Source organism: Brienomyrus brachyistius, chromosome 6, assembly GCF_023856365.1.
Source record: "Brienomyrus brachyistius isolate T26 chromosome 6, BBRACH_0.4, whole genome shotgun sequence".
Taxonomy (NCBI): Eukaryota; Metazoa; Chordata; class Actinopteri; order Osteoglossiformes; family Mormyridae; genus Brienomyrus; species Brienomyrus brachyistius.
The window spans coordinates 502,740-530,008 of NC_064538.1; the positions used below are offsets into that span (position 1 = coordinate 502,740).

The 27,269-nt window shown below is 41.9% G+C and overlaps 1 protein-coding gene across 1 annotated transcript; it reads left to right on the forward strand.

Moving 5' to 3' along the window:
• Window positions 1–5,264: 5,264 nt before the first annotated feature.
• On the forward strand, window positions 5,265–27,265 carry gabrd (gamma-aminobutyric acid type A receptor subunit delta). Its single transcript, XM_049017087.1, has 9 exons — window positions 5,265–5,557; window positions 16,930–17,045; window positions 18,310–18,377; window positions 18,797–19,017; window positions 20,832–20,914; window positions 21,394–21,531; window positions 22,476–22,631; window positions 24,660–24,871; window positions 26,161–27,265. The coding sequence occupies exons 1-9, from the start codon at window positions 5,490–5,492 to the stop codon at window positions 26,470–26,472; spliced, it is 1,374 nt and encodes a 457-aa protein (XP_048873044.1). The 5' UTR covers window positions 5,265–5,489; the 3' UTR covers window positions 26,473–27,265.
• Window positions 27,266–27,269: the final 4 nt, after the last annotated feature.

The following is a 27,269-nucleotide window of genomic DNA, read 5'->3' on the forward strand; positions in this document are numbered from 1 at the left end:
TTAGTATGAATTCTCGCATATCCCATCATGCTCTCTGTTAAGACATACACATATACAGGTGGGAAGGAGGCCTAGAATATGAGTACAGGGTCGGGTCAGTCGTCAATCCTGGTGCACTGGACCATTTTTTGGGTTTAAATGCCTTGCTCAAGGTCCCAATAGTGAAGCGACTATTCTTCCCAACATGGGATTTGAACTGGCAAACCTGCGATCATAAGCGCAGAGGTTTTCTATCAGTAATCAACCATCCATCTAGTAATCAACCATCCATCTAGCTTCTAACTTAGGTTTTCTAAACTAACCCGGGTGAGGGTTCAATGATCATTCACAACCCTATTTAAACTGATGTCATGTGATGCTCCTGATAAACTCATTTGATAAAAGTGAAATAGCATTCCAGATATTTATTTACTGGAGCAAACAATCACCTAGTCTCCTTCTAAGCACCCAGCTGAAATATTTATACAGCTGAAATATATCTTTTCCCTGCAATGGACTGTCATCATGTCCAAGGAAGAAGTTCTTACATTTGTCTACTTATGTCAAGAGGTTTCAACCACTTCAACGTAGACAGTTATTTGGGTTCGTCGGGTCTCCCTGCTGTATTTTGAGCGACGTTTTTTATTTCATAAAATGGTCAAGTAAGCACAGTTATCTAAAATAATACAGTAAAGGCAAAAAACGATAAATAAAAAGCATTACAAGAAGTCCCAATCATCCTTTAGTAATAACCTATTAGATTTTCTGCAACAGAAAAGCACTGCAGTCAAAGGCGACATGCATAAAACAGATTAATGCCTAAATAATGTAAAAAGACATCTATACTATTAAATTATGTTTAGGGTTACAATAATTATAAAACATAAGCTACATCAACATTCTTTTCTACTGCTCAACACTGTCGAGTAAATATTAATGTTTTAATTGTTTGTGTATGATTAACGGATATGGAGTACAACCTGTAAATAAGCCTTATTTATTCTTGGTTACGACCCAGTCTTAGGTCAGGCCTTAACACAAAGGAGAGTGACAACGCATAACATGACACTTCATTTAACCATTAGTGTAACACTCCTGCTACTTGAAGCTTACGGTAAATATTTTTGCATTATCTTCATACCCTCCTATCCATCCATCCATCCATCCATCCATCCATCCATTTTCTGAAACTGCGTGTCCTATTCAGGGTCACGGGCCTGGAGCCTACAGGCGCAAGGCAGGGCACAATCCATGATGGGGCACTAACCCAACGCAGGGCACACTCACACGCCATTCACTCACACGCCATTCACTCACACGCCATTCACTCACACGCCATTCACTCACACGCCATTCACTCACACATGCACACCTGTGGGCAGTTTCGTAACTCCAATTACCCTCAGCATGTTTTTGGACTGTAGGGGGGGAAACCGGAGTAGCAGAAGGAAATCCCATAATGACACGGGGAAAACATGCAAACTCCACACACATGGAACCCTATCGGAGGCTTCAACCCAGGTCCCAGAGGTGTGAGGTGACAATGCTAACCACTGTGCCACTGTGCCTCCCCCTTATCTAAATTCATTTAATAGTATTTTCTTTTTAGTATATTTGCATAGAAGGGAATGTTGCTGACAAAGAGATTTGAACAAAAGAACCCATTTGAACTTCTGTGATTGGGGAGCTGAAAAAATCTGCTGTGGTTTAATACTTGCTTCTTATGAAAACATCAGTCTTCACATTTTTAAATATTAATTATAATCACTGACTGTTTTGCTTTTAGAAACACACAATAGCTGCCTGTCACAGCTGTTGCAGAAGATAAGGAAAGCGGATGACTTGTTATATTCCTGGACTGATTAAAATCTGCTTAAAACCAAGATTTTTCGAATAAGCTGATCAGGAGATTTTTGTATTTTTTTATTTAGAATAATAAAACAACATACTAGTGGATTTACAACAATGAGATGTGACAGGCATTGTTCCGCTGTGGTGGTGAGGTGTTCTGGAGTTAGGATTGCAGTTGTTTCAGTCAGCTTCACTGTCTGCAATGGACAGGCCTGCAGACCATACAGGAAGAGAACTGCAGGATACAATATGAATACAAATTACATGGCAGGGTTGGGAAGCACTTGAGAAGCACAACCACCCCTCAAAGTACCAGGTGGGCCTGGTGTGTGTATATTATACACACATACACACACACACACACACACACACACTGTAGACAGAGGTTTGTAATTATGTGTTTGTGGGGACTCTCCATACATTTCTATGGGAAAAACTCTAATCTCTTCAACGACACCAGTCACCCCCTCCCAGCCCTAACGCTAAGTAACCAAACAAAATACGAGACTTGTGTCATTTTTAACTTTTTGATTGCATTCACAGATCTTTGTCGGGACCTGAAAAATGGTCCCCATAACACCATAACATCAAAAAAAGCATTATAAGCAAAAAGCAATATAAACATAATTCACACACACACACACACACACACACACACACACACACACACACACACACACACACACACACACACACACTCTTAAAGGGTCACATGGGTTGGCTGTCCATCTGTTACTACAAGGTCATGCAGAACCTATGACCAGCTGTAAGTGGAGAAAAGCTGGAAAGATGGTTCTGTGGTGACCAGCCAAGGCTTGGAGAAAATGTCACTGTAATTCCTCATCATCTACGTTACTGCAGAGTCTGCTTTTGGAATTCAAATTTCTCTTTTAGAGCAAGCAAGACTTTCACAAATATTCTACATCAGCAACAATATCATAATTCTTTTCAATGGAATTTTACATACGTCGATGTTTGAACTACATGTTTTAAGTTCTCTTACTATATGTTCCATCCATCCATCCATCCATCCATCCATCCATCCATCCATCCAGGGGCGTCAGAAGCATTTTGAATGGGGGGAGGGACACACTGGCATAAAACTGGCAAAAAATTTTAAATGTGGGGGGGTCCAAACGAATAATTATGAAATGTGATATAATTTACATATTTAATGGTGGCGACATCCATCCATCCACCCATCCATCCACCCATCCATCCATCCATCCATCCATCCATCCATCCATCCATCCATCCATCCATCCATCCATCTCTTTCCTAAACTCCCTTTAGAAAATTATATCTAAATTTAACATTTGGTGTGATTTTATGTCTGTCAAAGAGTCATCAGCTTAGACGTTTCAAAACCTCCCCAAAAGTCACCCCAGTAATGCAGTAACCACTGAAATACACCCACATATTTCTTGACTGGACCAAAAGCACGTTATAACAAGAGTGCTGCTCGTCTAGTCATCCAGCAAGATATCGCTAACGTTTTGCAGAATTGAAGAAATTTCTGTTACTTTTTTATTGTGTTACTTTTTTAATTGTTCATTTGTATGTTTCTAATATAAATTGAGATTTTTTTCCGAGCACATGTGCAATTACTATACCCAGATAAACAGTTCTAAACATTTCCTTTGACAGCTTAAGGCTTTTGCACAGTTGCTGTATGCGATTTGTTCTATGAGTTTTGTTTCAGATGGAGCATTTTCTTATAATTTCAGACATGCTGGATATGAATGTTCCTGTATTCCAGCAGAAATTTTTTAGTGCTTGGGTCCACAGCATCTCTACACTGCTCTCTGTGTCACTTGAGATTATTGTTGAAAACAAAACTGACACGCAAAAGTAGCAGATACTCCACTTTTCAGCTAGAAACAGCAGCGTTTCTTACTATACAATGAATATATTTCACACATCTAGTTCATGCATTAGAACACATAACGCACCGCCCCCCAGAAAAAAAAGATGTTCAAAGGGGTCCAGCGTGAATAATACTTGTAAAAATATGGTGATAAAATGAAAATAAACTGTCTATAAATTAGAGGGTGAAATGCTGCGATTGTGCTGAGCAGAAAATATAAAGAGTTGCCTGGTAATATGTACCTGAGAACACAGTACAATTACGGAAAGTCTAAATTTGGATTTCTGCCGGCGATATTCCACATTTTGCATCTTTCATATGTACTAGTTCAGTGCCCTAGTCAAGCAAAGCACAAAGTAAAAATATCTCTCAAAATTGAACTTTATACCTTTTTTTTTGCAGAAGCAGATATTCATATAGCTTAATTGTGAGAGTGAGCTGTGATCCACTGCTTACTTTCAAACTACGCGGATTGTATATATGCAATCTTGCTACGCCTAAGCAATGTCAGAGAGTTATTTTCTTAAAATCTGGTGTAAAAGTACCCCAGAATGGAGATGAGTAATATTATTTGGCAAGTTCTATTGCCCTAATGTGTAGATTACTGCGCTACACTTATCATGATGGAAGATTTAGACATAAATTGATCCCATTGATCATCGAAAACTCAGTTTTGTTAATTAACCTGTGAATTAATACAAACAAATTACAAATGGTGCGAGTTGTATTTTATAAAAGCATGCACTACCAACCCGATAGGTTAGTCAATCAGATAAAGTAGACGTCGATATTGGGAGAAAATGCACATTAACCATTTGAACTCTCCTTTAATGATTTGGACAGGATTTGCAGGTGATCTAGTGGAAACCCTGCCCAGTCTTTTGAATCCAATTCATCCCCGGACACATGTACTAATGGTGGGTTCGTTGTTGAAGAGGCTGGACTTGTGGCTAAAGGATTACATTACTGGACAGAAAAATAGTCTCATCTCAAATAAGTAATTAAGTCAAATTACCCATCTAATGGACTAAAGAGAAAAACGGCACGTGGATGTCAGTCGCCTTGGATACTCCTATCACTAAATGAATCGTAAAAAACAATGTAATACACAAGGTGATATTGCCTGTGGATGCGCGTTCAGAATATGGGCTATCCATACAACGCTATGCCGTTGAAAGCAGAAAGCAGAAATTCGAATTTTAGTGAAGACAATTTATCTGCAGCTATGGAATGTATTCGCAGTCAATGATTATATAATCCACAGACTAATAGATCACTCAAACTTGTGTTAGTGCCTCACAAAGGTTAGCTGGCAATAATTCCGAACCTTAGACAGATAAAAATACAAAAAAATAATAAAATAATTATTGTGAAACCATTACTGTTGTATTTTTTTGCAAACAATGCATCCGAATTATGTTTTATTTATAAGGATGGTGTGAAGATATCTCTGACTGCCATTATAACGCTTATAGGTTACTGCAGGCGACCGGATGATGATTTCTCCTGCTCTCACGAGCGGTCTGTGCTGCGTGTGTGTGGGTGTGTGTGTGTGTGCGCGCTTGTGTGATCGGGGCTTTACAGCGACTGCACCAGTCAACTCTATTAGAGGCGAGTTCAGTGGGAGAGGATCGCGCGCGCCGCGCCGGGACCAGCGCTGGGCATGGGTGGCACGAGGCGCGCTCTGCTCCCAACTACCGCGCTTCGCAGGACAGGCATGCGAGTCACTTTGCTGCCGTGACTCCCTGATCGGTTGCCATTCAGTTCTGGAGAACTTTGTAAAGCTTTAGATATGGAGATAATCGCATCAGCTTTGGCCGTGCTATTGCTCCTTTCCGTCCAACGGAACAAATTAACCAGGTAGTGTGAAATGCCGCTGCATGCGGTGCTCCTTTCTTTAATCGGGCTTGGAACTTTAATTTGTTTTTGACAGGATTTACCTGTGATTGAAGTGAATGTCTACATGTAAAGCGTTTTGAGCATTCGTGTTTAAGATGTCAGATTTCTGCTAAGCCAGCATAATTTACTGTGGGAAAATGTTTTCATACTGCAGCTTTGATCATAAAGTCACGGTCGCATTTCAGGTCATCTTTTCATGTAACGAAATGCTGCCATTTCAGTCCATGATGCATGTTTGTTGTTTCCCATTAATCCTTAGTTGTGATTAGAAATTGCGCTCTGAGTTGGTTCTAGATTTACAGTAAGACCGTACAATGTGGTTCTATAATAATACCTACTGTAACCTAGATTCCACTCCGAATCCCTACGGTTTTTTCATCCACTAGAGAAAAATCAATCAAATAATAAAAAAAAGAACTAAAGTACGGGGTATTTCGGTTCTCTTTAACAATGTCTTGAAATATTTTCAATTTAAGGATGGATTTTTTGTTTTCAAACATGAACCTTGTAATATAACTTTGTAGCACCTATGACACATTTCAGTCCCGTGAACATAACTTTTGTCGGTCAGCATTAGACTGGATTCAGATGAGTTTATGTGCGAGTGTCTTTGCTGTAATCTTGGCACATTCGAGTTAGGCGAACTTTCAGCAAAATCTTAAGCAATATAGGCAGAATAACTATATATCTAATAATGTAACTTGGTAAAAACTCTTTCTATAACGAAAAACAGTGAAGTACGACTGGACATGTGCACAGGAAGTGTGACAGTAACACAGACTATTGTGCATAAAACACTACTACATTAATAAGAACGTGTGAAACAACGATCGCTGCTTTAAAATGTTGGCAAGTAATATGAAGGAACTCAGGTGCAGCTTTGTCCAGGAAGGAAAACGATTCATGAAGGCGAGTCTTCGTCCAGCTCAGGGAATGAGCCATTGATTGACCAATTTTAGCAGCTACAAAAGAGGGCAGCTGTCCTTTCAGACTGAGACCAGGGTAACTTTGAGGAGGCCGTGTGGTGCCTACAGAATGTAAGTTCATATCCCAGGACGGCAATCAGAGCTGCTCCCTTAAGCGGAGTCCATTACCTTTGCTTAGTAAAATATGACTGTTGCTGTGTGACTTTGCTTTCGCTTATTTGGGTCTGAGACAGATTTATACTCTAAACTCGGGTATGGAGCTAAAAACTGCAGGTGACTGAGACTGAAAACAACATCCATACTATATAAAAAAAAATCTTTCACAGCATATACTGTAATGGACCATCTTACAAAAGCTCAATTTTATGAACCTTCTTATATAAGGCAGATTCTCAGCCAATTATCTGTGTGAGTTTTGCCACCAGAAGCTATAACATTGTAAAGCTGTAACAGTGCAATGATCCAGCATTACCTCAAATGGATGGATAGAAAAGTTATTTATATTGCAATCTATATAAAGGCTCTCTGCTGCTGTGTAAGACCATAAGGCTGTGTAATGAACCGGCACTGCATGGTCAGAAAAGGCCTGTAGATCAGCATCTGTACAGATCTGTACAAACATCCTCTTCTGGTCCGTCATGCTTCTCTGTGGGTTACACTGCTTTTCGCTTTAGTTCGTACATAAATCAATGCGAATACTGGTTTGGAATTGAGTTGGACTGACAAAAAAAAGAGTTAAGAATATCACAAAATTTGCTTACATGAATGTTTAATCGTTTGGCATTTGTAAAATAAGATTTAGTACAAATAATTAGACAAACCACAAACCCTTGACACCGTTAGTCAGAAATTCTCAAAATTCTCATCACCATTTATATAAATAAGTACTCTCTTATATACTGGGATATAAACTGCTCCCCAGCCAGCTTCTGTTTGTACTTTTCATGTGTAACGAAATTAAAATTAATAGCAAACAATGTTAGCTATTAATGCTCCGGCCGCTCTCGGCAGGCACTCCCCATGAGCGACCCACAAGCTCGTACTAAGAGATGGTCTGACCCACACGTCTGGCCATAATGCTTTGGCCCTTGTCAGAATCACTCAGATCTTTATCCCTGCCTTTTCCTTCTGCATTCAGCATGTTGACTGCGAGTACCGAATGTTAGCTTACCATGTGACATATCCCCAACCTTGATGTGCGCCATCTTTATGAGATGGGGATGGTCATAATGTTTTGTCTCATCTGTACATATAATGTATTCGGTACCAGTCGAAAAATTGTGCCTACTGTACAGACAATCATGCAAGATAACGACCCTAGGCGCACCTCGAGATTATATAGTGAGCATTATCTTGTGAAGAAGCTGGTTTGGGATCACTGGGATCAAAGAGTAAGGGCAAGGAAACCAACTTGTGCCCAGAACTTGCGGAAACTCCTTCAGGACTGTTGGAGAAGCATCCAGGCGGCTACATCTGGCAGCTGGCTGAAAGGACGCCATGAGTCTGCAGTGCTGTCAGTGAAGCAAAAGGGGGCTATTCTGAAGGGTCTGAGAGTTAAGAAGATTTTGGGATGTTGACACTTCTCCTGGTCTTGCCTATATTTGAATTACTTCATTGCCTAGAGGCGTTTTACTATAAGGTGAATAACACAACTAAAATAGAGACAAATGCATTGAAAGCAGATGTGTCCAGACATATAAATGTATACGAATTATTTATTCTATTCTATTCTATTCTATTCTATTCTATGTCCAATATTTCTATGTGTGATGCTTGTACTAACTTTATTTCATTTTGTATGTGTCCAATAATGATTATAGTTGTCTTTGACTTTCGAGCAGAAGCTTTGGCTTAACATAAGTACACCTGAAAATCTCCCATAGGTCTTTAACCATGTTAAAAAAAAGTTACCTTTGAAAAAATAATTAACAATTCCGTTTTAATTACACACGCTGTAAATCGCTGGCAGACCAACAACAGTCCAGCTCTGATGATGGAAGGTTCCTTTCTGAGAAGGACACTAAAAACGCACAGAGTGATTGCATAGATCTTATCTTTAAACAGATATGTCAGTCATAAATGAACCTAACAAAAAAAAAATTCATGAAGAAAAAAGCCTGTAATCATATTTAATTAACAGAAGAAAGATAGGTTGCTTGTATTCTTTTTCTCCTGGGACCTTGCACTGGATAAGAAGGCAGAAGATGATGGGTGGATGGATGATATTTTATCTTGGAAGCTCGGCCATTGTTACTGACATGCCATCAGAGAGGTGCGGGGTCCCTTTCCTCCATAACAGCCTGTGCAGTCCAACAGAATGCAGCTGAAACTGCAAACTCAGGCTCCAACCACGGGATTATATATATTGGTGTGTGGTCGGAAGGTACTTTCTTCCTTGGGTGAGCTGTGGAAATTGGACACAATTTTTGAGCTTTAATTCAGTTTTTAGAGCAAAATATGACAGGGAAATGTACATTGTCAGGTGTAAATCAAAATGGACTGCTGTGGTTCTGAGGGGTGTGTGTTCATACATTAGCGTACGCTGTTTGGTCACAGTGTAATTATCAAATAATCAAGTATTTTTATACATTAAAACACGAAAGGTTAAAGAATCACAGAGTCCTTGCAGCTGCACAGACATGGATGTTTACGGTGGTTTTCTGCTGATAAATGACCAACGTTTCACATGAAATTCACACACAGAGTGTGAAGTAGATCCTGAGGAGAACATAAAGCTTCTCACTCATCCAGGTTAAGGCAAAGGGCTCCAACTAAGTGTCCAAACGTGCAGTGATTATCTGTGGAAAAGCAGTTAGTGGGAAAGGGGTCGGCCAGCCGTGGACTGTGGGCTCGTTTTAAAAAATCATCTTGATAAATGTAATCCACGGTCTTGTGCTCTGTGCATGTTTAAGTGCTATACTAGATAAGCAGATGATGGAATGATGGATCTTAAATAAACGTATTATTTTTTAACTACAATCCTATTTACAAAAAAGTTGGGATGCTGTGTAAAATGTAAATAAAAGCAGAATGCAATGATTTATAAATTATATAAGCCCATACTTCACTGAAAGAACAAAGGCTAGGCTTTTGCTTGATTTGTTTTATGACAAAAATATGCTGAATTTGAATTTGATGCCAACAACATGTTTCAAAAAAGTTAGGGCAGCGGCGTATTGAGCACCGCGTTGCATAATCTCTTCTAACACTGTATGAAGGAGACCGGTTGCTGGAGTTTTGAAAGTGAAATACTGTCCCATTCTTGCCTGGCAGAGGAATTCAACTGCTCAACAGTTTGGGGTCTCCTTTGTCGAATTTGTCATTTCATAATGCACCAAAGTCAATGGGTGACAGGTCAGGACAGCAGGCAGGCCAGTCTATCACCCAGCCTCTTCTGCTGCAGAGCCATGCTGTTGTAATACGTGCAGAATGCGGTTCGACATTGTCCTGCTGGAATATACAAGGACTTCTCTGAAAAAGAACCTTGTCTGGATGGAAGCATTTGTTACTCCAAAACCTGTATACATCGTTCAGCATTAATGGTGCCATCCCAGGTGTGCAAGCTACCCAGACCATGGGCACTAATGCACCCCCACACCATCACGGATGCTGGCTTTTGAACTGTCTGCTGATAACAAGCTGAACGGTCCTTCTCCTCTTTAGCCTGGCGGACGTGGCGTCCACGATTTCCAAAAAGAATTGGACATTTTGATTTGCCAAACCACAAGACCGTTTTCCATTTTGATCCAGTCCATTGTAAATGAGCGCAGGGCCCAGAGAAGTCAGAGGCGTTTCTGAATCATCTTTAGATATTTTTCTTTGCATGGTAGAGATTCACCCTGCATTTGAGGATGCAGCGGCAAACTGTGTTTCAAAGACAGTAATTTTGGGAAGTGTTCCTGAGCCTATGCAGTGATTTCCAGTATAGAATTGTCTGTTTTTAATGCAGTGCTGCCTAAGGAGCCGAAGATCACGACTCTCCAGTATTGCTTTTCAGCCTTGTTGCATACAGAGATTTTTCTGGATTCTCAGAATCTTTTAATGATACTTTGCCCTGTAGATGAAGAAATTCTTTGCAATATTATGTTTGGAACATTATTCTTAAATTGCTGCACTATTTGCCCACAGTCTTTCACAGACTGGTGAACATCTCCCCACCTTCACTGCCTCTCTGGGAGGCTCTTTTTATACCCAATCATCTTACTGATCTTTTGCCAATTAACCTGATTAGTTGTGAGATATTCAACCAGATGTTTTGTTTTAGCATCACACAACTTTTCTGGTCTTTTGCTGCCCCTCTCTCAACTTTTTGAAACGTGTTGCTGGCATTGAATTCAAATTGAGCATTTATGTGTCATAAAACAATAAAATTGACCAGTTTCAACAACTGATATGTTGTCTTTGGTCTATTTTCAATTAAATATGGGTTTATAAGATTTGCACATCATTGCGTTCTATTTTTATTTACATTTTACACAACATCCCAATTTTTTTGGAAATAGTAAACAACTTGAAATGCAAGCCTAAGTTCAGTTTTATTAGTTGGAGTAAATGAAGCTAAAATTCTGCCACTGCTAGCTGGGATTACAAACACCTGAAATCTTCCGCCATTAAATGAGGCAGTTACAGTTATAATCACCAGTGTGTCTTTCCAAGTGTGGCTGACCATATTGCCTGAAAGTACTGCCTCGAACTGGCTGTGTTCAAAGAATTTTTGCTTCACTGGCTCAATGATAGGCCACATTTCAGCACCTTTGGCTGTACTGCCTCCACTTCCAGTCTACACCTTATGTCTTTTTCACCCCAGTTTATGGATTTGGTTTCTTTGCATGTGCAGAAACGTTTGAGGTCAGATTAACACAAGCAGGGATGTAGGAACTAGACAGGATGGGGGGGCATATACCTCCCAATAATTAATTTGGCTTCATTCATCCTTCTTAAAAAATAGACCTTTACATTTAGATTAGTAAGTTGTGTCCCATCTCCAATGTCAAACTCTCTCCTACCCACTAAACAGAGGCCCCTAAAATGAGAATCTTCTCCACCTTAGTGACGTAAGGAGATGGAATGAACAGGACTTGCAGCTGTTTGATCTATAGTCCTTACTGATGCGCCCAGCATCAGATCTTATGCTTTAATTGCTAAGATGACGATTCTTACCTACTACACTGTTGTGTGTGTGTGTGTGTATGTATATATATATTTATATATATATTTAAATACTTCACTTTCATAGCTCAAGGGCAGTGCAGACGTTCTTTTCTGGGAATTGAACCAACAACCTTCAGGTTATGCATGTCCTTAATTGCCTTGTGACCTACCACCTATCAAGCCAGATGCTTTTTTTTCTTCTGCTCAATTTTCAGGACACAGAAAGCTGGACTTGTTTCCAAGTCACCTTGTTAGAGGGACGTCCATTTACTGTCCCTATAGACCAGGGACAAACCCCCCCCCCCCACCTTGTTAGAGGGACGTCCATTTACTGTCCCTATAGACCAGGGACAAACCCCCCCCCCACCTTGTTAGAGGGACGTCCATTTACTGTCCCTATAGACCAGGGACAAACCCCCCCCCCCCCCCCCCCACCTTGTTAGAGGGACGTCCATTTACTGTCCCTATAGACCAGGGACAAAAACCCACAAATGTCATTGATTCCGAGCCCCCCCCGATAACTGAGACTGTTACAACCACCTAAAAGGTGAACATTTGGTTTAATTCAGAAATTTCATTCAGAAAAGTCATGTGGATTCTTAACTTTTGTCACTGATGTTTTTAATTAAAACATAAACATAGTAACTGCACTATTAACTGGCATGTGATGTGTAGCAAAATAATAAAGAACCTACAACTGAAAGGTTGTTGGTTCACATCCTAGGGGCACGTGTAAGGCTGCAACCTTGCTCTATGCACGGATTCACATACATGCTGCAACTGAGTGACTGAACAGTAATGTGCTATACCACCAGACAGGCTAAGGATTGGAGTACTTCGGTCCTGATGTACACATCTCCCCTGCAGTAACATACATGCTGTAACTGAGTGACTGAACAGTAATGTGCTATACCACCAAACAGGCTAAGGACTGGAGTACTTCGGTCCTGATGTACACATCTCCCCTGCAGTAACATACATGCTGTAACTGAGTGACTGAACAGTAATGTGCTATACCACCAAACAGGCTAAGGACTGGAGTACTTCGGTCCTGATGTACACATCTCCCCTGCAGTAACATACATGCTGTAACTGAGTGACTGAACAGTAATGTGCTATACCACCAGACAGGCTAAGGACTGGAGTACTTCGGTCCTGATGTACACATCTCCCCTGCAGTAACATACATGCTGTAACTGAGTGACTGAACAGTAATGTGCTATACCACCAGACAGGCTAAGGACTGGAGTACTTCGGTCCTGATGTACACATCTCCCCTGCAGTAACATACATGCTGTAACTGAGTGACTGAACAGTAATGTGCTATACCACCAAACAGGCTAAGGACTGGAGTACTTCGGTCCTGATGTACACATCTCCCCTGCAGTAACATACATGCTGTAACTGAGTGACTGAACAGTAATGTGCTATACCACCAGACAGGCTAAGGACTGGAGTACTTCGGTCCTGATGTACACATCTCCCCTGCAGTAACATACATGCTGTAACTGAGTGACTGAACAGTAATGTGCTATACCACCAGACAGGCTAAGGACTGGAGTACTTCGGTCCTGATGTACACATCTCCCCTGCAGTAACATACATGCTGTAACTGAGTGACTGAACAGTAATGTGCTATACCACCAAACAGGCTAAGGACTGGAGTACTTCAGTCCTGATGTACACATCTCCCCTGCAGTAACATACATGCTGTAACTGAGTGACTGAACAGTAATGTGCTATACCACCAGACAGGCTAAGGACACTTTACTTCAGTCACAGTCTGAAATTGCAATTCATTATATTACGCACCTGTAAAAAATTATTCTGATTAGTCAAAGTGCTTCTCCAGGATTACTTTAGCTAAACATACATCCGTAAAGATGTGTCATATTTAAAATTCTTCATGTGCAAGATTCAAGCTGATGTTTTGTTACACTTTTCAAATTCTGACGGGACCTTATAGTCTACAAAATGGTCTCTCCACCATCCTATCCATCAAAAAGTGGGGTTGGTCTATCATGGCTTTACGGTAAAACAAACGCAAGGTTGTCAAGCCATACTTGTGATTAGGCTACTTTGTTTTACGTTATTTAATTAACCAAAGAAATCTTCAGGAAAAAGAAAATAAAATATGTTGCAAACAGTTGACAGGGTACTGTGTGAATTGCAGAATTACCCAGAAATATCTAGTCTAAATATTGTGTGTCAGTTTTACAAAAGACGGAAACGTTACAGCTGTCTGTAGGCTCGGGCCTGGCAGCTGTGTGCTTAGCAACGGCAATGTTCAGCTGGCTTTATTTCCAACACTCTGCTGCAGGCGTGCGATTTAATGAGATTCAGCGCACCTACGCTGCCCTGCTCTTCCGTGCTTAGCTGGTAGGAGGGAGACATGCTTTTGCAGAGACAAACTTTGCTTTAAGGTCTGTGCCTCTTATTTGAAGTGGGAACGAAAGGTCAAACTTTTAAAAAAGGAAATAAATAAATAAATAAATAAGTAATAATGCTGCGAGCAGACAGGGCCCCGGGGTGCGATAACCCCGACAATGCCCTACTGTACACCGTTCCCTGTAGGTGACATTTGCTCACTTTGCTTCCTAATTCAATTATACAGTTGTGGTAGAGACATATGATAAGTTTGCAATTTGCACACAGATGGGCTGGACGCCCTGTAGTCTCTCACTTAGCCAGGTACAAATGAAGCGCCCTGTACGTCCGTAATTAGGCTGCTGGTGCACAGGTCGTCGCAACGCAGCCGCGGCAGCTCAGCCGCCGCAGCGCAGCCGCTCCTCCTGCATCCGCTCGCAGCGATGCTCATAACTAGGCTGTTAGCGGAACAGGGCCTCGGGAGGTCATTTTAATGAACAATAACAAAGCAATATGGGGAGCAAGAGGGAGCGGAGAGGAAAAAATCCACTTTGAACTGTTTAAAGGCGAAGCGTTTGAGGGCAACTGTGCGGTTTTTTTTTTTATAAATTACGATCTAAAGGCTTTCTTCATTAGCGCTTAACAGCCTGCGGATTCTTCCTTAGTGTATAGAAGACATGGTAACTGGGGCAATAGTAAAACTAATGATTTCATTTGTTTTATTGCACTCGCTGTTATCAAGAGCAAGTCAGATACCGTACAGCGCTGTTATTTATACATGCATGTCTGGTGTTTCATACGGCTGCAGCAAGTCAGGTTACTTTGCTGAAATGAAGACTCTCTCCCGGGACCAGCATTTTTGTGTCAAAAACACGTCCTTATTCTCTGCGCTGCCATGTGACTTTACTAGAGCTGATTCGTAAGGTGATTCAAAAGTTAAAAAAAAGAGAAAAGCCTGGCAACATCCCCACTGCAACGTGTATATTTAGCTTCACAGGATCAGCGTGTTTTGAATCTGAGAGAAAAGGTTTGATCTTAATTTAAAGCTTGTCATTGTGTATAGTACAGGCAGGAGGTGCCTGCTGGAATGGAAAATTGTGCCCGTTTTATTTACCGCTCATTCTGTCACTGTATCTAGGGCTCTAGGTATATGTATAGAATTATATTACCTATAATAGACACCAGCCACAATGATAAATGCAATAACTATAGTCATAATTACTGTAGGGAATATTCTTTTCCACTGCAGTATTTTCACATATGCAAAATTGAGCATCTGCATAGGCTACATTCCATTTTCTATATATTCTGTTTGTTAGATACTAATGCCTGTTAGATGACATCTAATGAATCTAATAAACAGCCCAACAAACTGTGAGACAGGCAGCACCGTCCCAAAACCAGCCCAGCGAAGCCTTTTTGCTCTGGGAAGCTCAAATCACTGTTTCCATGGAGATGCTATCGGGTTGATTACAGGACAGACATTTCCGTGTCAGGCCAAAGTTTGAGTTTTCAAACCAGAAACCAAATTTACTACTTAAACCTTTGCTGCTTGATTGTTAAAGGCTAACATTTCAATGTAAAAATATACAAGCTGACCTAATTTTATGTGCTTACTGCAAAACATCATTTGTAAGGTTTTCATATTAAAGGATAGGTAAATATTATTTAAATGTTTTAAAGTATATGAAATAATACAATTCAGAGCCTTTATAAATTGCAAATATTCATTTATATAAATATAAAATTTAACGTAGTGTCATATTTCTATTTAATTTATGCAAACTACCATAAAACACTAACAGAAAATGGCTAAAAAATGTAATATCCACAACATTTTTGCAGTGATGCTTTGGTGACTTACAGAATTAAAGTATTACATGTGACTGACCCTGAACTTTTAGCCATGACGAATATTATTATGTTATTGAAAATTACATTTAGTTACATATACAGCAATATATCCCTACTCGCGTCATTCACAAATATGCACTAAAGTTCTTAGTTAAAAGAAGCGATCTGTAATTTCTGATTTGTATTTTTTCATAAAACACTGCTAAATGGTTTCATGGCTGACAGTGATCATAATTTAATCCGAATATTGCACCAGAGAGTACTACGGCACACCTGTGGCAGCAATCACACCGGCGTTTCAGCCCGTTATTTATGCGTAGTTTTGTTATGTTTCGCTGTTCACTTACACACATTCTTCTAGCTCTTTCTGCGAGTGTTTGAAGAGCGGCACATTAGAAAGACGGCAGCAGATGTCTGGATGTGAAGTGTGGGCTGCTTTCCTCCCAGGCAGCGCCACAGGAAGATGAACTCCTGCGTGAAAAGGCCTCTGCAAGATGTTGTTCTTGCCAGTTGCTAAAATCAGCCAGAATTCAACCTAATTGGGCAGAACTTACTGCCCCCTTGTGGCCATTTTTCATTCTCCCACCTCTCATGCTGTCATGCTCCCTTACATGAGTCAGAAGGGATGTGAAACACCAAACCATAACATTTAATTAAACACGAATAGCTATTTCCATATGAAGTAAAACAAACAAACAAACAAAAACGTTTGAAGATTGTAATTTTGGACATTTTCATTTGTTTTTTGAATATCCAGAAATCAGTGCATTGTATAATAATTTACTGCAAAAACACATCTCAAAAAATAACTGCATGTTTCATATCAGATCATCTTTCAACATAAATCGTTTCACTGATACCATGCTTTGACGTTTTAGTTTCTTGTATTTAATATCACCCATCCATTGGCTATCGAAGTATGTTTTGCATTGACTAATTAATTCATTCGACTGAAATGAATGTTGCCATTTGTGTCTTTGCAGTGGACGCTTGCAGTAGCTGAAATGTCAAGCTCGATGCTTTTGTTTTCCGTAGGGCGATGATGAGTGATATTGGCGACTATGTAGGTACAGACATTGAAATATCCTGGTTGCCTAATCTGGATGATTTAATGAAGGGGTACGCGCGAAATTTCCGTCCTGGGATAGGAGGTGAGTATGAGATCTATTGCTTGTATCATTGGATGCCTTTACATCGCCTCGCATTTCCTGTCATTCTTAACATAAACTTCTCTATCAGGTATCAAAGTGCTTGCGGTCTGTTCAACTCCTATTTGACATCTAGATGCAAATTAGTTTGTTTTTTTTACCAGGTACTGAGAGGAAATTTTACATAGATTTTTTTTTAACTGAAAATTATTCCATTACGTGCATTTAAGAGTTGACGCACTTTTCAAATGCAGCTATCCCTGAAATTAAGTCAGGGTCTTGCAGTCTCTCAGGAATTCGTACTTTACCAAGTGGCATAGATGTAGAGTTCATAAAATTGTTGACTGATGTCAAGGAATCGAAGTGCGTAGCGCGAGAGTATTACCTGAGCCACGTGATGTACCTGTCGGAGAAAATCTTGTTAAGAATGGCTGTCAAATGTGAAATATCCAATGCCTACAGCTTTAGATTTCTCACCCTCACAGCTTAACTCAGTTCAGAGTCAAGTTAAATTGCAGTACTGCTCACATCCACATATGTTTAGAGCACCAGGACCGGTCATCGCCTTTCCAGCACAGGGTGGGGTGTCCGTGCTTTTGCTGATACTGTTAGTGCAGCCTGCAGTGTGGCAGCAGGTGACATAATAAAACTTGTCACCAGGGTTGCTGGGCCAAGGACATATCATTCTATTATACGTCTGACTGTAAAACCAAACAAAAACTCCTTTCGCTGAATTACTTATGCTGTATAATTTAAATAGCCATGCATGCTTTGGGCAAGAAAACGAACTAGTCAATATCATAAATATGAAGTGTAGTTCAGGCCTGGTGTGGTGCAGCCGGATATTTTGCTTCTGCCGTGGTTTTCAGTGCAGCTGCCAGGCACCGTTCAGACGTGCATTGCTGAAAGCGGACCTTCAGGAAGGACACTAAGCTTCACAGTGAAAGTTTCCTGCTCAACGGGGCTGATGAGCGAGCTGACAGATTTTTTTAATTCCTCGAATAGGCATTTCAGGAGAGATGGGCTTAGAATTGTCATTTTTTTTCCCCATAGTGCTTTTTCGGCACTTATATAAGAAGGCATTTTAATTGCAAAGGAGGAATATCAGTGTTCTAGTGGGCCGCATCCCATTTCACGATAATGGCACTTCTGCACGACCTTGCTCTTTATCTTGATGAGCGGGTACTTGGTGTGTAGGTGGGGAGATGCGGGGGTGGGGGGTGGGGGGCATTCTTTGCCGTTTTCTTTCTCATTTGCTTCTCCTCAGGCCCTCCAGTGAACGTCGCGATGGCTATTGAAGTAGCCAGCATCGACCACATCTCCGAGGCCAACATGGTAAAGTAGGAGCCCCTTGACCTGAGTGTTCATATATTCCGCGATTCAGAAGACATGATTTACTACATCTCCGCAGGAAAAAAACACCACGAAGTGTTTTAGAATATTGCTTACAGACTGTGGATTCATAATAAATGCAAACTCTTTGTGTTGATCAATATGAACCCATGTTTTCCTGTAATGAGACAAACCACGGTGGTACAAAACCGTAGGATATGCAAATCACTGCTCATTAATAAAAATAACTGTAAAAATAGTTGGCATTCCTGGTTGACAGGGAAAAGATTACAGTGACAGAGAAGTTCAAAGATGACTTGAGGATGACTTTGTACTTCGTTAAGTTTCTCCTGCCTGAATTAAGGACCTATGAGCTTCAGTCACTGAGATTGTCATTAACGGTGCTCCCTTCTTTCGGATAGGAGTACACCATGACCGTATTCCTCCGGCAGAGCTGGAGGGACGACCGCCTGGCCTATAACCACACCAACAAGACGCTGGGGCTGGACAGCCGCTTTGTGGACAAGCTCTGGCTGCCGGACACGTTCATCGTCAACGCCAAGTCGGCCTGGTTCCACGACGTCACCGTGGAGAACAAGCTGATTCGCCTCCAGCCAGATGGAGTGATCCTCTACAGCAGCCGGTGGGGGGCCGGGGGAGGGGGGTTACAGTGGGGCGGTGGGGGGGATAGGTTCAGCGCGGGTGCACAGCAGATTTCCAGGAATTAATTATAATTAGCACCTGATTTTCATTCGAACCACCAGGTGAGGAGACTAACTATCCACATAATCGCTTCTATGAAGCAAACAAGGAATGAGGCTGAATGAAAAGCAGCAGGATTCCGGCTCCCTGCGCACATGCTGGGGCTGGGAAGCGAAGCGGTCGGTGCGGGTCAGCGCCGTGCCGGGCCAAAGCCTCAGACACGTACATTAATGCGGCGCTCTGCACCTTTAAAGGGAGGTGCTTAAAATAGTTTGGGCAAAAGGGCCAGGTGTTCAGGCCCCCCAGCCTGCCCCACCCCCCAGTCCCCGCACATGTCCGGTGCAGATCTTGGATTGTCAGTGAGTGAGGTGTAAAGCGAGAGCAATAACAAGGTCATAATCGTGGTTTTACTAATGTCAGTTCATGCACTAACAGCTGAATAACCAAACAGACGTGTCTCTGGTAAAACTAACATAAAAAAGTTTAGAATCATTATGTACTTACCATAAGAAACAAATAACTCAGTGGTTTATATTGTGTTTTTTTAAAACAAGCCTTCTTTTCTGGACTTCAGCCAAGGCTATGACCTGCTGTACTTTGCGGTCGTTACATCACAGATGATGGAGGCGGGCTGGGGGGGGGGGGGGGAGGGGGGGGCTGAGGGATGCGGGGGTGTATTTACAGCAAACACGGGGTCTCTAACGGAGCCCCCGCGGGCTTGTGTGTGGGCAGGATCTTGCTTCTCTCTTAACTGATTAATTTACACCATGGTTGTGATTCTTGGCATCTTTGTGGCCACATCTGCATCCACTTTTTTCTAAAGCACCACATTTTTTCATATTTTAAAAGGTGTCTCAAAATATTAACAGCAAATTAGACAGTGCTGTCTGCAATGGGCAGGGGGGATAACTCACGGTGATGTGAAGCCGTGCAGGAGGATGTTGGCATGCTGAACAACTCTCAGATTTATTTAAGACGCAGAGGTGCAATAGATCAAAAGAGAGCAGACATTCGTCGTCCATGCAGCCTTTCCAAACCATCTGCAGTGCAAACACATGCACTGCGCTCACACCCGCTGCCAAGACGCCTACACTCGTCTAGCTCTGTCGCCTCCTCCCCCCTCCTCCATCCCCTCAGCTCTGTGGAGTCACTCCTGTAGCTCGGGATTGGCTGATTAGCGGCACCTGAGGGCGGCTGGGTAACAAGGCTGCGCTCAGGCCTGCCTGCCTGCCATGCACAGATAGGTCTGCCTGCCTGCCATGCACAGATAGGCCTGCCTGCCTGCCATGCACAGATAGGCCTGCCTGCCTGCCTTGCACAGATAGGCCTGTCACGCTGCTGGCCTCCTGCCCCAGTGATTTTGGGGGGACAGGTCTTAGCTGGCTTAAATAAGCTTTAGAATTAATCCACAACTTTTGTATTTGAATAAAAAGGTTTGCATTTGCTTTTCTGTGTTTTCCACCTTTTTGAGGTCAGCAGAAACCCTTTCATTTACTTGCTAAGTGGCGCGCAAAACAGTGCAAGAAATGAAATTGATATGTATTCGTGTTCCAAGCTAATACAGAAAGTGGTCTAAACCCAGTTGAACAGAAACTTCAATCACCAACTATTAGTATATGTAATCATCAAAAGGCAAGGGTGACAGAGTGCATTTGTGTCTGTCATGCATAGACTGCACTTGATTGCAACCAATAAACTGGTAGAGCATTTGTGACGGTGATGATGCGATTAACACGCCGTCTTTTCTCGTTTTAGAATTACCTCGACAGTGGCCTGTGACATGGACCTGACCAAGTACCCCATGGATGAGCAGGAATGCATGCTGGACTTGGAGAGCTGTAAGAGCCAGTGACAGAACCGATCTTCCGGTCCCTAAAGATGTTATGAGTACTGAAGGAACTGTCAACAAGGCCCAAGACTGTAAAACAGAGGGTGTACACTCCTGCACTCCCCTGTGCCTCCCTGTGTTTCCCTGTACTCCTCTGAGCTCACACAGACACCCCTGTGCTCCCCAGTACTGCTCTGTGCTCACCTAGACACCCCCGTGCCTCCCTGTGTTCTCCTGTACTGCTCTGAGCTCACATAGACACCCCTGTGCTCCCCTGTGCCTCCCTGTGCTCCCCAGTACTGCTCTGTGCTCACCTAGACACCCCTGTGCCTACCTGTGCTCCCCTGTGTTCCCCTGTACTGCTCTGTGCTCACCTAGACACCCCTGTGCTCCCCTGTACCTCCCTGTGCCTCCCTGCGCTCCCCAGTACTTTGTACTATCTGGAGGCCATCAGATTTCATAACAAACTCCCCACTGTGTGTTTTCCAGATGGCTACTCCTCTGAAGACATTGTTTATCACTGGTCTGAGAGTCAAGTGCACATCCACGGGCTGGACAAACTGGAGCTTTCCCAGTTTACCATTATAGACTACAGATTTGTCACAGAGATGATGAACTTTAAGTCTGGTACGTTTAAGAAGAGATGCACACAAATGCATCAAATCTTGTTCCAAATAATTGCTCATGAAACGTAGCATGTGTACCATTACAGCACAAGTAATGTGTAATATTTGCAATGCTTGCCCTACCTTTAAATAGAATCATTTTGTGATTTACATGTGTTATGGCGTTAATTGTGAAATGAAAGATAACTTTTTGTAACATTAGTAACATAATGACAGCTGAACAGGCCCCCCCGTGCAGCTGTGGGTGGGGGTTGGCGGGGGGGGGGGGGGGGATATCGGATTCTGTCTTCCAGAACCACGATAGGAGATCATGAACGTCTGTATCATGAAGGACTTCCCACTTTGTCTTACAGTAGGATGCTGAACATCCTCAAGCTCAAAAAAGAAACTGTTTTAGATATATGGTCAAAAAAAAAAAACGGACCTAACAGTTGTGCCGCATATAATTTGTAACGTCAACTTCACGAGTTGGTTCTCCCTTTTATACAGACTCAGTTTAGCTGATAGAAATTTATCGCTAATGAAGGCTTCCATTTTTGACAAACCACAAGCTGCCACTGCCTGAGCATGCTTGTTGAAATAAAATGATATTTTTATTAAGTATTTTAAATATTTTAAATATCTCTCAAAGTATTTTGTTACAAATTACAGCTGATTCTTTTCTGTCCAGCAAAATAAATGACAAAATACTCAAAAGTAATTAAATACATATGTTAAATACATGAAAATGAAATACTGCCCATCTCTGTATTTAAAGGCTGTCATCTTTCTACAAACAAGAAAACAAAATCAGCCATTGATTTTGTAAAATATTTCACAGGAAAAGTGCAGCATAATATAAGATTATAAATGTAATAACCACACAAGGGGGACCCTTTCATATGTCAGGGAAATAAAAGTTCCATCTCTTGTTCTGTCTCCTTCAAAAAAAAATGATCCACACAGCGGGACGATTTCCACGGCTCAGCCTCCGTTTCCAGCTGAGACGGAACCGCGGCGTCTACATCATCCAGTCCTACATGCCATCCATCCTCCTGGTGGCCATGTCGTGGGTCTCCTTCTGGATCAGCCAGTCGGCGGTACCTGCGCGGGTGTCACTAGGTTAGGACAACGCAGCAGTGGCCGCACACAGTATTTACACACTCGGTACCTGCACCTTTAAAAGGTGTGCAAAAAAGTGCGCTCAGATTAAAATATGCATCGTATATCATTGGTTGGGCAACAAATATTGCTGTGGTTGAGAAATTAAATTAGTAAACCTGAACAGGTTAAGGGAAACACATAGATTTGTCAATGGTACATTGTATTCTAAGGTGAAACACCTAGATTTGTCAATGGTACATTGTATTCTAAGGTGAAACACCTGGCTTTGTCAATGGTACATTGTATTCTAAGGTGAAACACCTGGCTTTGTCAATGGTACATTGTATTCTAAGGTGAAACACCTGGCTTTGTCAATGGTACATTGTATTCTAAGGTGAAACACCTGGCTTTGTCAATGGTACATTGTATTCTAAGGTGAAACACCTGGCTTTGTCAGTGGTACATTGTATTCTAAGATGAAACACCTGGCTTTGTCAGTGGTACATTGTATTCTAAGATGAAACACCTGGCTTTGTCAGTGGTACATTGTATTCTAAGGTGAAACACCTGGCTTTGTCAGTGGTACATTGTATTCTAAGGTGAAACACCTGGCTTTGTCAGTGGTACATTGTATTCTAAGGTGAAACACCTGGCTTTGTCAGTGGTACATTGCATTCTAAGGTGAAACACCTGGCTTTGTTGATTGGTATATTGTATTCTAAAGTGAAACACCTGGCTTTGTCAGGTGAAACACCTCAATAGTTATGTGAATGATATCTTGTGCAGTGTTGAGAAAAGGATCAGCATCATTTTAACAGAGTCTGGTGGGAATGTCAGTGAAGTCATAATAGACACTGTGATAAAAAATTTGCACACAAAATCAGTATCTTTTTCATGTCTTTGTTGAACACATTGAAATTCCAACAAAAGAGCCGTTTGCTGGCGGTGAGAATTGTTGTTTGGGGCTGTTTCGCAGCCTCAAGGCTCGGACAGCTTGCAATTATTGAGGGATGAATGACTTCTTGATTGTATGTGAAAGAATGTCGGGGTATTTGTCCGTGAGCTGATGCTTGATGAAGCGGGTCATGCATGGACAGGAAAATGTATGAGAGAAAGGCTGACACAGAGAAAAATAACAGCACAGCATGGCCAGTTTATTCGTGCCCTTAACCCGCACTGGAATGCTGTAGTAGGAAAAATGCAGTTGATGCAGGACAACTTAAAAATATTAGATTTATATAGAGAGAAATTGGAAAAAATACCTTGAAGTTTCCTTCAGGGAATGGAAATATCTGTTATTACTACTGCTAATGAATATCATCAATTAGTAAACCTTTTGAATGTTGGATCAATATCTCACCTTCTTTTTATTTATTATGAAGATCAAATGTGATTAGACTATAGGGCAAATTCATTCAGAAATAGAGACCATTCTAAATGACGCACAGGTTTTTTTGCCACCGGATATTTAACTAGGTGAATCACCTGACATGAATATCACAGTCTAGGTGGCTGACTTCAGTAGATTAATCACCTGACATGAATATCACAGTCTAGGTGGGTGACTTCAGTAGATTAATCACCTGACACCAATATCACAGTCTAGGTGGCTGACTTCAGTAGATTAATCACCTAACACCAATATCACAGTCTAGGTGGCTGACTTCAGTAGATTAATCACCTGACACCAATATCACAGTCTAGGTGGGTGGCTTCAGTATATTAATCACCTGACACCAATATCACAGTCTAGGTGGGTGACTTCAGTAGATTAATCACCTGACACCAATATCACAGTCTAGGTGGGTGACTTCAGTAGATTAATCACCTGATACCAATATCACAGTCTAGGTGGCTGACTTCAGTAGATTAATCACCTGACACCAATATCACAGTCTAGGTGGGTGACTTCAGTAGATTAATCACCTGACACCAATATCACAGTCTAGGTGGGTGGCTTCAGTAGATTAATCACCTGACACCAATACACAGTCTAGGTGGGTGACTTCAGTAGATTAATCACCCGACTGATGCTGTGATTTTTAGGGATCACCACAGTACTCACCATGACAACCCTGATGGTCAGCGCTCGCTCCTCCCTGCCCCGGGCGTCAGCTATCAAGGCCCTAGATGTCTACTTCTGGATCTGCTACGTGTTTGTGTTCGCAGCGCTGGTGGAGTACGCCTTCGCCCACTACAACGCCGACTACAATCGCAAGCAGAGGGCCAGGATCAAGGCCAACAAGATGGGCGCGGAGGTACAGAACGCTCTGAGAAAGGCATGGTGCTTTCAGCTCCATAAACAAGGCAGAATCTTGGGGGGAAGAAGCCGATACAGCAGATAACTATATATAACTATACTATATATTAAACTATATAAGTACTCAACACAAATTGCACTCCAGATTCAGCTGCCTGCTGTATTGACTTTTTCCCCATAAGTATCTACTTTTTCTTTTGTTATTATTATTATTATTATTATTATTATTATGGCAATGTAATATTGCACCAAAATGGCATAGTTATGGAAACCGAAGCACTAAGTAAACATTTGCCCTCCTGGATTGGTTACAATATTACACAAAACTAATTAGTACTTCCAAAGTGAGAAAGATGATTAATTCTCTTCTCCGCTGGGGTTTTGCTAATTCTGCGGATTTTAGCCTGTTCCTCGGTTCCTGTCACACAGGAATTGGTTCTGAAGGAGAGCGGAGATCAGCCTGTGGTTCCAGCATGTGTGCTTATAACTCTGCTCATGTTCTGTTTGTTTAGGTGCTTGTTCTCTTTCTATAGTTATAATACTAGATGAAAAAATACACAATTCATATTAATAACAGACAATACGTGTGAAGACTACAGAGAGATTTTTATTTTACCCCTGATGTCCATAACCCGAATTAGGGGTCGAGGGACTTTTTCTGTTCCTTCTCTAACCTCAGTGAATTAGGGGCTCAATGGGTTTAAGATTAGCCAAACATATTGGCTAAGGATTTACATTTGCATTTTATAGGCTTAGATTACTGGGAAGATCTTAATTAGTCTTGATAACGGTATACTTATTCCTCAATCGCAGCCTTCTCTAACATCAGTAAACAGGATTGACTCTAGTTTATGCCGTCAGTTTTATGTAATTTAAGTAATTCAGTTAAATTGAATTAAGTGGTGAGCGAGGACACAAAGCAATACACCCTCCCGCGTAGAAAGAAGGGGCCGGCCCACCCCTGACTAAAAGAGTATAATTGAGTTACATGGATTGTTGGACAGAGGGAGATGATGGTGAGGCACCAGATCAGATAAAGATGTAGGATCCAGCCCAAATCCCAGGTGAGGCGCTGAGGAACTTAAGAACCTGGAACTGCTCCGGGAAAATACCCAGCTGTACGAAACTGGCAAACCTGGAAACCACTTTGGGTGGAAGTTCTGGATGAGCAGCGACATAATAGTATTCAAAGTTTCCTCATGTCCGTACAGATCGTCCATCTGCTCTGCACAGGTTCACCGCAGAGGGATGCTAATGTGTGTTGTTGTTAATCTCCCCTGCCCACAGTCCATTGTGAAGAACGGGAAGCAGGCCATGGTTATGTACTCCCTCTCAGTCGCGGGCATGAACCAGGGCCTGATGGTCTCCAACCGGCAAGGACGAGCCCAGCGGCCCGCAGACGCTCCCGGGGAGTCAGAAGGCGCAGAAACACGGACAACCAGAGGCAGACGGCTGGAAAACCCAGAGGAGAAGAAGGGCTGCCTGAAGTCCATGTTCAAGCCCATCGATGCCGACACCATTGACATCTATGCCAGGGCTGTTTTCCCAGCAGCCTTTGCGGCGGTGAACGTCATCTATTGGGTGGCGTACACCATGTGAGCAGGGATCATGCTGGGATCAGGCGGTGAACATAAATGCACTGTAACTGTGGCTGTAAAAATGACATCAAACTTATCAAAGGAGCACTTCTGATCCACAACAAGCTTGACATACGACACTATGGGGGCACAGAAAAGCACATAAATACCCACGTTTTGTGTCTGCTTACATGCCCAAACAGCTTAGATAAGGGTCAGGTGCTGTTATATTGACTTTATATTGCCATACATGATGCCCAGGACTTTACAGAAAAATAAACACTTAATCCTACTTATAGCATGTAATTACAACTGAATATACTATCTGGAAATGTAATACTTTCTGTTACCAGTCATGTTTTATTAATCTCCTCCTATGTAAGTTGCCTAATTAGGTCTTGTTTATAAACACTTTTGGCTCCATAGTGACAGGCAATGACACATTATATAGCAAACACCTTGTAAATACAGGCGTTATCATGTAATTACATGCAATAAGTAAGAGCTGTTGCCAGTGGTCTCTTTCCTGGTGGATGCTGGGTGAACACGGTACAGTTGAGTGACACTGCCATCCTGAGGAGCAGCCCCTGCCTTGTCCAGTGCGAGGGCTGGCCACTGCGACGTGACCCCCTTCATCGCCAGCTTCTGCCTCTGTCCGTCCCGGAAGGAGGACTGGCAGCGTTATGGACTCTTAGGACACAAGACTACAGACCTTCAAAGAAAGTGCAACACAAAGAATAGCTGCCGGAATTCTGGGTAAATGGAACAGCGTAGACTAGTCTGCATGGCTGTTTAACTGCCCCACCCCCACCCGGCCCC